Source organism: Dendrobium catenatum, unplaced genomic scaffold (genome assembly GCF_001605985.2).
Source record: "Dendrobium catenatum unplaced genomic scaffold, ASM160598v2 fragScaff_scaffold_716, whole genome shotgun sequence".
In the NCBI taxonomy this organism is placed as follows: Eukaryota; Viridiplantae; Streptophyta; class Magnoliopsida; order Asparagales; family Orchidaceae; genus Dendrobium; species Dendrobium catenatum.
The window spans coordinates 20,957,070-20,972,410 of NW_021319178.1; the positions used below are offsets into that span (position 1 = coordinate 20,957,070).

Sequence of the window (15,341 nt, forward strand, 5' to 3'; positions counted from 1 at the left end):
TATATATATATATATATATATATATAACTAAAGTTTTATTGATAGAATATGCATTGATACTAATACAATATATCATAACAAACTAACATGACCTATTAATTGATAATCCTTTTTATAAATATTTTTCTTATAGTTTGATAGTTATTCTTAGACTTTACTAATCATATTTATTTTATTCTTAATTTTAATGGTATTATATTATACATATTAATTGATGATAGATATTGATTAAAACTAAGTTTTATTGATAGAATATGCATTGATACTAATACAATATATCATAACAAACTAACATGACCTATTAATTGATAATCCTTTTTATAAATATTTTTCTTATAGTTTGATAGTTATTCTTAGACTTTACTAATCATATTTATTTTATTCTTAATTTTAATGGTATTATATTATACATATTAATTGATGATAGATATTGATTAAAACTAGAGAAAGCAGATTGAATATTTTAGCTTACATTAAAGGCAATGGTAAATTTTGATTACATTATGACCTTTATAAGCTTATTTTGTAGTTTTTATATGATTTCAAGTAAAGGTAAAGAGCTTGCAGTATCAGGCTAGACAAAAATGCTATTTTAGTTATATGTTCAATTTTTTTTATTTTACGTAAGTTCTTTTGTATCCCATGGTGACTATTGTATATATGTTTGTGAGTTTTAAATCTTATAGGAGAATGCAAAAATTGACATTAGTAATAAATTTATATTTTTTTGTCGTTTATTTATTTTCTTTGATGTAAATAATCAAATATGTATGTCAAATTGATTTGATTGTAAATGAATGAGTATTGATTGTTAATGAAAAGATAATGAGTAAGGGAATATAAATGAAATTATTTACTTTAGATTTTGGGGTATGACACTTCAGCTCCAGCAAAAGCCATGCTCTCATCTCTCTTGCAAAATTTAGACTAGAAATTGGAAGCATCCTTCAATGATGTTTTAGTAACCTCAGGATTTTACAATTTCGTAGCTTCATGTACATGTAGTTCGTGGTGAGGCAGTTCTGAACTTATCATATGAGTACTCATGAGATGTTCATTAATAAAAGTAAAAAGGTTTATATTAAGATGCATGGTCATTCATTCTATTAAGTCTGCTGCCTACTAAAATGTTAATCAGTGATGAATTTGGGCACTTTGCTATATTCTTCTGGTGCTTAAAGTGCCGAGTAGGTCACCATTGACTAAAATAAATATTCAGTTGAGCATAGGAAGTTTTCAATGCAAGAAAGCTATCAAGAGTGAAATTCTTTATAGTTCAAGAAGATGATGTTGAAATCCTTATATGAGGAATCAAATGTTATTTCATTCACTTTTGAAAGAAAGATTCATTTTTTCTTCCATGGTGTTTTATCATTTCATTCAAATTTATTATATTATCAAAAGGCAATTTTAATTCCATTTGAATTATTAAAAAGAGGTCAAATTATTGTATTGATCCATTTTGTTCACTATGTTAATGGATGAATCAAGCAAGAATCATAACAAGTTGTTTTCTTCTTAGTTGTATTTATAGTTTGTTTAGCTATTTGTCCTATTCGCTGGTTTAGCTCCGTTGTTAGCTTAAAGTAATGTTACTTTTGGTAGATGATTGTGTTAAATCTACATGCTAACTTAGAATTTATTGTTTGTAGCTACAAATATGTATGAATGATTGCAAGGCAATGAAGATAGATCATCCAATTTGGATGACTATTGAGATGTTGCGGGAGTAGATGGAACTCAAAATCATTTTGATGTTCATAAAATGATTGTTGGTGCATTAAGTATTATATTCCTATTACTGCATGAGATAACCTGATAAAGCAAAAAAGTATAATCATGAATGGAATATACAATGACAAACATACCTTTCTTGGTTATATTACGGATGTGATTATGATTGTTTGACATGGTATGAATGAGGAGAGAGCCCTTCTTTAAATTATATATGTGACTTAATGTGCAAAAGAAGATTGTTGGTAGATACATTGAATGTGTGAATGGAAAAACAAGTTTCTATGTTATTGCATGCACTCAGACATAATGTTCATAATTGAGTCACTCAATTTAACTTTTAACACTCTTGGGAAACTGTTAGTAGAGCTACATTATATGTTGTAGGGAAGTTACACCATGAATTTATTAATCATCTACTTCTCCAAACTCCATATAAGATTCAATTGAGTAACATGTTCATGCCTTTTTTATAGTTATAATCTTTTCACATGTGTGAAGTTTCATATTTTGTGGTGGTATTTTTACTATACTTTATACAAAAAATAGGATTGTGTTGGTGCTATAGATGGAATACACATCAAAGCTATGGTACATAAGAATAATGGATTCGCATTTAAAGGAAGAAAATTGATCGTACCCAAAATAAACAATGTTAGCATTAGTTGACTTTAATTTGAAGATCACATTTGTTCTTACTAGTTGGGAGGGTTCAGCTCGTGATGCAATACTCCTTAAAAATGCATTAGAAAGACCAAATGGTTTACATGTTCCACAAGATATATATAATGGTTAACTCTCATATTGACTTCCTTAATTATGTATAATATTTTTCAATAGGAAAAATTATAGTAAACATCACAGGTAAATATCACGTATCTAATGGTGGTTACTCCTCCCAAAAAGATTTTATAGATCCACATTATGCAATAAGGCACCACTTGAAGGAGTTTAGTTCTATTTGACTTACAAATTATAAGGAACTTTTTAATTGTTGACGCTTCTCATTATGCACAACCATTGAGCATGCCTTTGGCCCTTTAAAGAACCATTTTACAATCATAAAGTGTAAACCTTATTTTCTTTTATAAACTCAAGTTTACTTTGTTCTTAGTTATAGCATATTACATAACTGGATAGTCACAAAACGCAGTGATGATTAATTCTTTTTTAGGATGAATGGGCAAGGAAAATCCATTATAGAAGGAGAGTTAAATCGACTGTAGATGACTCATGAGAATGGTTGTATAAAAGAGATGAAATTGCACATGCCATATGAAATCACATGCAAAATGATGGTTATTAATAACTTTTTTGTGGAAGTTCCTCCTTTGACTTTTGTGTGTTAAACAACATTGTATATTTCTTTTTGCTAAGAATAATTTTTTGTATAATTTTTTGTATAAATGATATTTTGTTTATCCACTTTTATACATGTATTTGTTTTTTGTACAATATATTGGTATAAATGATCTCTTTAGTGTCAGACATATATTAAGTGTAAACCTTACTTTCCTTTACAATTTCAATTTGACATTATTCTTGCTTGTTGTATATTACATAATTAGATAGTTATAGAAGATGGTAATGATTTTATTCTCTTTGAAGATAAATGAAAAGGAAAAAATCACTCTAGAAGAAGAGCTCAATTTGATAAGAATGATTTCTTGCATAATGTTTTGGTATACATGATCTCTATTTTATTCACTTGTATTTGTCTATTAATACTTTCATTTTTTGTTAATACCCTCTACTCTTCCCAAAAAAAAAGAAAAAAGAAAAAGAAAAAAAGTGGATGTTATATGTTGTATTTTATAATGATATTGTTATGTTTAGGTTAATGGATCCGTCGCAAACAAGTATTACATCTACTTCTGCCCAATAATCGTCAAACTTCCATTCTAGAACTGTTGGACTTTTGCCCAACCGTCATTATTTTAAGCTCACGAACATTCACACGAAGTTCAACCCACTTCATGGACTACTGTATTTTTATCATCCTCAAGTTTAGAGACAGGTCAATATTTGTAACATGTTCAAACAATACTGGAATCGTTTCAACTAGGTGCGTCTCCGTGATTTGTCTTTCTTTTTTTTAGGATTTTTCATGTAAAAACAGCATGGTATTTGTAAGTTCTATATTTGTGTGCTAAATATTATTATAATGTTAAAATGGAAAATTCTCTTATTTTACCGCCTCAAATATTATAGCCCGCAACAATACTGCATTTACTATACACTGTATTCAAAATACAATTCTTTAATTTTTTTGGCAACCAAATAGTCCTTGGCCATATCTTATCCCGTTTTCCACATCTTTGCCTTTTTAAGATTTTGAGATTTTAAATAGGAGAGATATCAATATGACTTGACTTGTTGAATGAATAATAAAATTTTAATAGTTAATATATAAATATAATTATTGCGTCATGGAGTATTCGCGAAAATAGAGAAATATGAAGTTTAGCGTCTTAGCATTGTAAGAAAATTCAATACGCACATAGATAAGAGAGAGAGTGTATCATTCATAAGAGACACCAGAGTTTTTAAGTGGAAACCCCTAAAAGGGGGAAAAACCACGGGGCCTGACCCAGTTTGAATGAAACAACTAGTATTTCTAGTCAATTACAAATGAGGCCCTTCTTTGGGAGAAGGCCTTAACTTGATGTCATAAATGTACATTATACAAAGCGCATTACATGGTGGGAGTTACAATAATCAACATAAACATATTTGTTTGGTCGACATGATCATAGTTGATAGGATAGAGGTTAGAAAGATCGTAGTAGGCATGAGACCGGGGTTAGAAAGATCGTTGTCTGGCGATGTTGGTCGGAAGGACTGTAGTAGGCGATGGAGGTAAGAAGAACCATAGTTGGCAGGAGACATGGGTCTGAAAGACCATAATTGGTAGGAGACCGGGGTTAAAAAGGCCGTTGTCTGGCGATGTAGGTCGGAAGGGCCGTAGTATACGACGGAGGTCATAAGGACCTTAGTCGGTAGGGTTCCGAAAAGCTATAGTTGGTAGGAAAATGGGTTCATAAAAGACCATTGTATGGTGATGGAGGTCGGAAGGACTGTAGTAGGCGATAGAGGTCGGAAAGACCATAGTTGGTATGCGATAGGGGTCCGAAAGACTATAGTAGTATGGTAGTACTCTGGGCGTCAGGGGTTGGCCCAACAGAAGTCTGGGCCTCAGGTGGTGGTCCGACAGAAGTCCTGGCCTCAGGTGATGGTATGGTGGAAGTCTGGACGTCAGGTGGTGGTTCGGCAGAAGTCCAGGCTCCAGATGGTGGTTCGGTAGAAGTCTGGGGCTTAGGTGGTAGTTCCGTAGAAGTCTGGGCCTCAGGTGGTGGTTCGGCGGAACTCCGGGCCTCTAGTGGCGGTCCGATGGAACTCAGGGCCTCAAGTGGTGGTCCGGTGGAGCTGAGGGCCTCATGTGGTTGTCCGGTGGAGCTCAGGGCCTCAAGTGGTGGTCCAATAGAACTCCAGGTGGTGGTCAAGGAGCGAGGAGGCAAGAGCGATATCCGATCTCTCTCTTGCTCTCTTGCTTGGAGCCCCATTTCAAGAGGGACTAGGGGTCTATTGATAGATTTTCTAGAGTAACATGTCCCATAAATATGAATAAGATCAAGGATATATGGGGAGTGGCTTGGATGGATGATCGATGTTGAATCCCTTGATCGTGGATCGCTTGATGGACATTTGAATGTCTCAGTAATGTCGGAATTTTGTGATTTTGGCTCGTTGGATTTGTCTCGTTGAGACACTCGATTCGACAATAAGCACGTCATGTTTGGAAACCGTTTGGTAATCTAAATTGTGGTTCAATTACTCCAATAGCTTCAAAACTTTGATTTGTTCCCATTTGAGCTCAGATTGAGTCGAATTTGGTGTCGTTGGGTTCATATTTTCGAGACGTTCAGTTCAATCATAAGTTTGCTAAAATTAGAGTTTATATGGTTTCCGATTTAATTTTTAAAGCTTTCTATTTGATTTTTGCTTCGAGATTCATACCCGATCAAGATGATTTTTTGACGATGTATCAATAATAATTTAAAATGTTATATATTTAAAGTTTAAACCACTTTTTAACTATGGACTCCCAACCCTAACCCTAGATGCCTAAACCGATCAAGCATAACAAAAGTTGCGGGCTTAACAAGGGTCACAAATGTTCCCTCTAACCCGGTATCTACCGACTTGCATACGCTGAGTTTGCCGACCTATTCCCCCTCTCGGCTCCAATAAGTAACACCCTGCCCTTCTTGGGCAGCCATCGGTCTTTTCCCTTTACCTTTCTTCTCGTCTTCTAGTCTTCCTCCCTTCTCACTCGGATGTTATTTTTTCCTCTCATCGCCGCTGCTCGGCTTCTGCTCTCAGTCTCCTCGATAGGCAGGTAATCGATTCTCCACCCTGTTCTCAAAGTTATTGATCTTTAACCTTTTTCACCCCGTATCAATATTTTTTTTTCGATTTCGATCGTTATTTTTTTTGCCCTTTTTAATGACGATCTTTTGTTGCTTATCATCGTTTGGTTTCTCTAGGTTTTCTTGAGAAGAGAACAGTAAAAAGTTGGAAGGCGGCGCTGGGATGGCGGGCCTGAGGTCAAACTTCCCGCTACGTCTCCAGCAGATCTTATCTGCGGGGCGGCCGGTCTCCCCTGCGCTCAAATTGGAGTCTGAGCCGGTGAGTACACTAATATTTTTTCCCTTTATTTTATTTTGCGTCAGTCTTTAAGTTACAGTCCTAGGCATTGCCATTTAGCTGAAATTTTCTGTGTTGTTCATTTTAGCTGAAATTTTCTGTGTTGTTCATTTACCATGTTAAAACGGATTTGGAGATCTGGCGAGATATCAGCGATGGTTGTTCCTTGCTTTTCCTTTTGATTATAGAACAATCATTTGTCCTGTGCATGTTGGTCTAGCTTATGCATGCAATTGTGGGACTTCACGCAGCTTTATACGAATACAGTGTCTTCTCATAGAACTTAGGTTTTTTGTTAGTATAAATATTACCTCGCACCCCTTGACATCTTAAGACCTTGTTTTTACCTTTTTAAAGGATTCAACTTTTCTAGTACATGGTGTATTTGCTGAAGTTTTGTGTGCCATTGGCTAAAAAGGCATGTAGCATTTTGTTGTGCTGCAGTTACCATTGTTCTGATTGGTATAAGAGCGCAGCATTAGGGTTGAGGGGATATGTTCTGCCTTTACAACAGTTGCTCTCTAGCTCTGGCGAATCTTGAAATTTTTTTCAGCGGGGCATTGTAAAAAGTTAGCGTACTATCCTACCTCTATTCTTAATAAAATTTTGTCATTTCATACTTAAATTAAGCTTTAAAGTAATCAATCTCATGATTTTTTTAACTAATCACTACAAAATAAATGGCTAACATGAGTTAGGCATAATTAAAAAAAAGTTATTTGGTGTTTTATTTTACAATTTGGTCCAAATGTTGGAGTGAAAGCATTAGAGGTCAGTTTCAAAACTACATTAATAGGCTTTTTAGGAGAGGCCTCAGTTGTTGAGATTTAAGGAAAGAAAGGGTCTATTGTGAAGCAAACAAAAAAGTGAGAATGAGAGGAGAAGTCAATGACCTCGCCAAGTACCCGACACAACATTGATGTTAAATTGTAGATAACTCATCTCATGATTCTTGTAAAACTTTGATGTCTGAACATGAATGATTAGTCTTTCTACACTTTGACTTTTTAAATCTTGGTTTTTGCCAAACTTTTCATTCCTAGTCATGAAATAAAGAGAATGAAGGATGAGCCATGTGACCTGATTGGGTAACTTTGTGGAACATACTTGAGCTAGTAGGGGTATGTGCCTGCCCCTATGCCTCCATATTGAATTCACCCATGGTTGGAGAAGATTAGGTAAAACAAAATAGCAATTAGGACCCATGTGCTTACAAATTGGTTTTATATCTCTTTAGGAGCCTTGAAGCTGCCATTGCGATGATAGAGTACAATAAAACTAGCTATTAACTACCTAACGAAGTTGAGGATGGTTAGATTTCATATTCCTTTGGGAGGTAGTTAGCTTGTATGGCTAATTGTTCTCCTTATTGCAGACATAGTTTGACTAATTATTGAATTTTTGAGTGCATTCTTGTAATGATGATATTTGTTGATAGGTTCATGAGTGAAATCAATATTCTTGAAAATTTAATCTTCAGTATATCACTTTGACTTTATTCTTGTAGACTAAGCAGACCTTGTAATCATTGACCTTAATGTGAAACTTTTTGATGCAATGTTCTTTACGTAAATGAGTTGAGATGTTTGTAGTTTTGTGAAAGTGATCCTACTTCCTCATGTTGGGTAATTGTTGGAAATTTGTGTATACTTGGCGTCCTACTTAATTCTTATATTTTAAAAGGTGCAAAAAGATTTAGTTCTTGGAAGTTTATTTGGGAGTGTCATAAATTTGTGCCTTAAGCTGTTATTTCATGCCTTTCATTGTAACATAACATCTTCAAATTCATGAATAGAATGAGTTGCACTTAGTTGGCTGATTCGGAAGTAGTGGTGGGTAAATTCATGTCAAATTCATGACATTTTAATTTTTCCCCGTTTATTTTGAGTTTTTTAATGTGCAAATCACTGTGTGAACTATTCTTATATTTATGAGGTATGCATATGTGTTCACTTCCAAATCCATTCATAAACTAAAGATAGGAGGAATAAAAAAAAAGAATAACCTTAGAATGGTTGTTATACAGGTTAATTTCCTTCAGTTTTAGGTTATAATGCATACCTTATATAATCATGCTTTTTTGAAGTTTGTTAATAGTATATTTGTGTTTTGGAGGCTGCCTTATATTGATGAAGTATCTTAGAGAGTTTTCTTATTCCTTTGATTGTTTTTGGTAATTTATCCAATGAAATGGTTTCGGAGTTCGGCAATATGTGTCTTTAAATTGGATTAATGGGATCTTAAGTGATGGGATTAAATTATTTGGAAGATTAAAGGATGTGCCCATCTCCACTGAAAGTTGTAATGAAATGCTTTTGGGATCAGTGAGGACTATTGAATTAGTCTAATTACGATCGACGATAGATTATCACAATCTTAAGGTATGGAGATCATATAATCGATATCTTTATTGAGTGTAAGTCTAGAAGTGGTTGTTTGAATGGTTTGGAACTCTACTTGCTCTCATAAATTTTGAAATAGAAGATTGAATTATCGTGTGTTTATATATGAGGTTGATTGAATAGATTTATTATTGCGAGGAACAATATTTTGTGTTATCTTTTTGTTGTTACGATCTATCTTGCGTAAAATTTATTGTAGAACCTTGAATGGTTGAGAATATCAAGGGGCATTTTTTGGGGCTTTTTTTTGTCTTGTTTACTGGAGCTCGAAACAAGGTTCATTCTAAAAATATGAATTGACATTCAATGTCCAAAATAATAAAAGCCATTTAATTTAATTTAGCAGATTAATTTGAACCTAATTTAGTTGCTATGGAAGCCAAATGAATTCTAGTTAACGAATATGCTTGAATTACCTGAATTCAACCTTTTTGTGCTAAAATAGTAGGCTTTGCATGAATTGTTCTGCAAGCAGGCTATCATTTGTATCATGTGTGCGGGCTAGTTGTTTTTATTTAGGTTTAAAATTACACAATTAAATATTGAGATTTTTTTTACCATGAGGCTTACGCCTCGCCTCAATAAATTGCCGTAAACAATAAATTGCCTCTTATAATTAATAAATTGCATAAAGAAGTATTGTACATACATTAAAGTATGAAATTAGAAGTAAAACATTTACATTCTAAAATAATAAGAAGTAACAAAGTAAACAAGTATCAAGTGATTTATTTACATCTTATCATCAAATCATATAGTAAGAAACACACATCAAAGTAAGATAAGGTATCGAAGTAAGAATGGAGAACTAATGACATAACAATTCAAAATAAGTTTAACACAATAAATTTCTCTCTTCTACTCCTATTGTCCAACATCAATGTAAGAACATCACAAATAACGAGTGACCAATACTATAATTTTAAATTCACAAGTCCTCAAAACTTAGTGGGTCTTCATTGGAATCATTGTCATAATGAATTGCTTATCCTTTCCCCATCCTTAGTTGTGTCAATATTCTAACACTCTATTTCATCTTCATCTTTCTTAATTATTAATAATTAATAAGAAATTATAAATATAAATTAAAGTTTAAAATAAAGACTATGTTGATGGTTACAATTTTAAATAACTATATTTTAATAGATACATTTTCTTTTTATTTCTAATTGGCTTGTGTTAGACATATTTGTCTTGCTTTTATCCCCATTGAAGAAATCAACATTTATATTTACTGCAAATCGAATTGTGATACTTCATTATCATCATCCATAAAACATTCATCATCCAATGACACTTCATTAAAAAGGAGGTTATTTCTCATCCTTTAAAGCATTTTTTTTAATTTCTATTATTTAATTTCTTTTTGTATATGATGTAAACCAAAGAGTTCTTTCTTAAGATAGCCAAACAAATTCATCTTTTCATAGGAACTTTATTATGTTTACTTAAATATCTTTCATCTTGACGATAAACAAGTAAGTCCCAATATTTTTACAACAAATTGTTGTAGCTAAATTGAATCCACCAACTATATTTGAAAAAAAAACACACAAAATTAAAATTGGGAGAATCATTCCTTATTTCAAATAACAAATACTAAAAAATTACTCGGAGAATATTTTGCTAATGTACCAAATAATCATTTTTTTAATAGTACAAGTTGCATATTAGCCTTTACCCTCTCAATTGAGTCAGGTATCAACCTATTCAGACAATGGTATAAAAGCTACTTGATATCAAGATTGGTTGTCTTGTTTTAGCATATTGAAATTGATGTTTATGGTGATATCTTACGGTATGCAAATAATGATGGAGCTGAATCACCCAATTCTCATCAGTAATATGCCAAATCTCCTTGTAGCTAGACTCATTACTTCCTTATTTTAGGGCTATCATCTCTTTAGCATTGTCTATTACATTGTAAATGAAGTGTATATATGGCATTTTCTCTTCATTAACCATTATTAAAACATGGCCAATGACTGTGTTGTTCTGCAAAGGTTACCATGCTTTCAACGTGCTTTGTAGAATCAAATTGATTTAACAAATATGTTTGTTGTAGTAGGTTTTATGAGTTTTTTTTTTTTGAAAATTTTCTCATCAACCAAAATCCACAAATGATTCTACATGAATTTGCTTTTCTTCTTTGCTTTGGTCAATGCTTGCTTGCATAGAGGCAAGTTGTCAAGTTTCTCTAATTTTTTTTTTAATTAATTAATTAATTAATTTATTATTTTTTGTTTTTAAATTTTTAAAGAGAAGTCTGGTTAAAAAATGGGTGCAACACGAATATTTCCCAGGAGGTAAAATCAAATCTATGTAGTGTGCCACACAAGGTGTCTAATATATACGTTTTTCTTCTCCATTAACTTATTTCTAGATGTCCTATAAACATTAGTGTTATCTGTAATAATTTATACCATCAAATGCTCTCCAATCTCCTCTATGACTCGATAAAGAAGTTCAAAAATGCAATCCGCATCCTCTCCAATCTCCAAATTATTTTTTTGTATCTTTTAAAGAGAAGGCTGGTTAAAAAACGGGTGCAACACGAGGACTTCCTAGGAGGTAAAATCAAATCTATGTAATGTGTCACACAAGGTGTCTAATAGATATGTTCTCCAAAAAGAGTTTAAGGTACATGTAAAAATTTTAGAGCAATTATCAATTGCATGAATCAATTTCCTCTCACCTTTTCTCTCACTAGAGTGTTTTTAGAGAGAGGCTCTAGGATGGCTAGAGGGGTGGCATTAGGTCACCTCCTCCAAATGGTGGTAGAGGCGGCGGCATGAAGGAAAATTGGCAACATTACAACTACTGGCATCAGATCGACCCCGACGATGAGGCGGTGACAACGACTTCTAAGCACACTCCGGTGCTTAAGCCGGAGAGCAGCTCCCAACCTTCTCCTAAGGTTCGGGACACAATAACTTGGGACTCTTGGAATGAGGTCGTAGCGAAAGCCCAAGCCATCATCAGGGGGGGGTGGTGTAAGGAGGAGGGCAGCAAGCCGGTGCATCAGCCGAGCCCGCAAGGTCCGACCAACTATGATAACCGGCCGGATGGTAGCATCAAGACCCCGTCTAGTGCTTCCTCTCGCTCGCAAGGTGCGAATGCTCAGCCCGAACAGCCTCCTGGAATCACACAACAAGATGCGACTGATCAGCCCGACAAGTCCAGCCTTTTGCTTGCTTCAGTAACATCAAGTGAATGCAGATTGAGAGGTGAAACAGACAACTCAGAAGACGAGATGGAGTTTGCTGGCGACTCCGACTCTAATACTGAAATGGAGGATGACTAGCACGCGACGGAGCCCCACATTTCCTTCCAACAACTTTAGCCTCTAGGGAAGACCAACTTGTCGGACACTATGCAGGAATCAGGTAAGAGCTCAGATGATGATTTCTTGATGATTCCATGGGGTCGACTAAACACCCCGCCCCTCCTCCCGAATGCTCCGTCCCGCAAGCAGAAGGGCCCAGCTCGGACCAGGTGGCTCCCGCCTAGGTTGGTCGTCCGTCCCAAGCCGTTCCGTGTCGGGAGTTGGCCTCCTCACCACTGAATTTCCTTGTTGTTGCTTGTGGGAGTTACAATGCTTTGTTTGTGGAGAATTCTCCCAGCTGCAGGTGTAAACAGCCCTATGATCCCTTCCCCATTCAACAGTTTGCTACAGGAGCACGCCCTCCAAATGTTTTTGTAAGTGCCGCTGAGTGCCAAAAATCTGCTAGCCCACGCAAGCACTATCGTTGCAGCCTATTGGAGTGCAGTCCGACCCTTTCACTTGGAACAAGGTCTAATTCGTCAAGCTGGATAAAATGCCAAGTGAAATCTTCTTAGCCAAGGATGGGATGTCCATGGAGGCGGAAGTGGCATTCGTCCACGATAACATTGCCAAATTGGATCGTGCTTTAGTGGCTAAGATCATGGGACGAAGGGCCTCATTTCCCTTCCTTCTTGGTGAGCTCAAGCGTAGGTGGTATCACTTTGGGGAATTTGACATCATTACTACAGCTCCAAACTCGTTTATATGTGTTTTTTCAAAGCGTAGAGGCAAGGGTTGCAATGCTCATGAGTGGGCCGTGGATCATAGCAGGGAACATCATCGGAATGGACAAGTGGTCTCCCACCTCCTCTCCTAGCTCTCTTTATGGACTTCACTCCCCTATTTGGATACGGTTTCCACAGTTCCCCCTTATGTACTGGGATACGAACAACATCACTCGGCTTGCCAATATGCTTGGGGAACCTCTGTGGATGGACTCACACACGAGTACATGGGGAAGATCATCCTATGCAAGAATTTGTGTTAGAATTGATCTCTCTCAAAAGTTTCAATTAGGGGTTTGGATCAATGGGCTCCATGGACTATTTTCTCAAAGAGTTGAATATGAAGGGCTTACAAACTTTTTCTTCGATTGTGGCTTCATTGGCCATGCCAATGGGGCTTGCCTATCCAAGGCTCCAACCCGAGGCCCCCAATCTCCCCCAAAGCAGCTGTCGCCGTCAGCTAAGGTGCAATCCACACCTGTGAACTTCCCCCAAGCACCCCTCCTCTTGAGCCAAAGCATAAAGCTGTTGAAGAGCCCCTTGTTTGTGAGGACAAGGATGAATCCTCCCTTGGAGATTGGAACCTAGTCACCCAGAGAAGGAAAGGCAAACCGAAGGCTCTAAAAGACCAAGACACTCGTCAACAAGTCGAGCCTCCTATCCAATTCTCGACCGAGAAGTTACAACAAATGGAAGAAACTTCTAATAGGATCGTGAACTTTCACATGCAACAACCAAGAGTGTCCAAGTCTCGCTTGGACATAGAGCTCCTCCAACTTGGGCCTTTAGCCACCTCCCCTAGGAAGAGGAAGAAGACTTCAACAGATTCCACAGGCGGGGACTTGGTCCCCTCAAGTGCTTAATGAGCGACATATTTTCATTTGTTTGTATTGGGTATTGTTGCGCAATACAAACCAATGAAGGTGTCCTCCTCCTCACTTGAGGTCTGATGTGAAATAAAGTTGCAAACAAGAATTGCGTTACGGAAATTAATTAAAGTATGAATCTTGCATTGCTAAATTTAAACTAATGCTTCTTCATGTTAGACTTTAGAATAATCAGTAAGAGGATTAAGTAATGGCAATCACTTACTATGGAGATTATTAGGATACTTGCAAAAGAACAGCCCCATAAACAAATAAAGCTTATGGAAAAATTAACAAGAGTCCACAGTTTAATATTTAGATCGTTCACCACCTGGAGGTCCCTCACTCACACTCAAGACAATAGTTCTTTAGTAGGAGAATGTTGCAAGCAAACTTAGGGACACCACTAGAAGACGCTATGCCGATGGGGCTAGTCACCGGGGAATGAGTTGGAGGAACGAGTGGTCGTCCGGTGATCTTCCACTCTCCAGTAGGCCTTTGCTCGTCAATAACGTCCGCTAAATGGATGAGAATACGATCGACATATTCCTCGACAGTGCTTTCGGATCTAAATCCAAGGTCGAAGAAAGGTGATTGAATGACGTCAATCTCCCCTTGAGAATTGAACGCAAATCCGTGATCAACTTCTAGATCCGCCATACATGATCATGGAAATGCTTGGTGTGTCGTGGTTCGGAGGATTTGGTTGGCGGTGAGCGGGTGTGGAGGAGGGGAAGGTGGGCGGTGGCTTGGGTTAAGTAGGGGGAAAAGAGAAGGAAAGGGGTGGGTTGGCCTAGGTTGTGAATTAGGTGAGGGGGAATCTTCAAAATCTGAAGTTAATTCTGATTTTTCTAAATGAGAGGGAAGGAATAATTTTGAAATTCAAAATTAATCCAATAAGGAGGGCCGGCCGCGTTTTAGGAGAAGATTAGGGAGGATTAAATGGATGCTATAAATTAAATAGGAGAGAGAGGGGGGGGGATGGGGGGGGGGGGGGCTGCGGCCATATAGAGAGGAGGAGAGAGGGTTTTGGTTTTAATAGGTGGGCCCCAAGGTTAATTAGTAATTTGAATTCAAAATTGAAATTTATTTCAGATTTTATTCATAGGGGAAGGTTTCCTAATTTAAGTTCAAGCATTTAGAAAGTATTTGAATCCCATATTTGATTGAAATCCAAGTTGAAAACTTTCCTAAATAACTTGAGTTTATTTTAGGAAGGCAATGAATTCCCTTTGGAGTTCGAAATTCAAAGTGGAGCCAAGAGGGGCTGACGGGCTGGGCTTGGGGGAAGAGGGGGCAGCGGGATGGTAGCTGGCTGCTGGTCTTGATAGGAGGCTGGCGGCTTGGGGGCCAATGGAGTCTGGCGGTATGGGGGATTTGGGTGGGGGCTAGGTTTTGGAGATGGGATGGTGAAAAGGGGAGGTCGGCGGTATTAGGGGGAAATTGAGGTGGTGGGATGTAGGGGAAAGGAAGGAGGTGATAAATCGCGAACCTAGGAATCCACCAAGGTTGACGAGTATTGCTCATACCCTCACTTAGGGCTTCTCCTCTTTAGAACTCACAAGGAGATCAAGACAAAAGC

General features: G+C 36.5%; 1 protein-coding gene across 1 annotated transcript in view; it reads left to right on the forward strand.

The window, feature by feature from the left end:
- The first annotated feature begins 5,959 nt into the window (after window positions 1-5,959).
- LOC110105173 (E3 ubiquitin-protein ligase UPL2) overlaps window positions 5,960-15,341 on the forward strand; it is a 52,803-nt gene continuing 43,421 nt past the window's right edge. Inside the window, exons 1-2 of the mRNA XM_020834563.2 lie at window positions 5,960-6,133; window positions 6,282-6,423. Coding sequence (XP_020690222.1) covers window positions 6,328-6,423 — 96 coding nt within the window. The 5' untranslated portion in view covers window positions 5,960-6,133; window positions 6,282-6,327. The remainder of the gene's footprint in view (window positions 6,134-6,281; window positions 6,424-15,341) is intronic.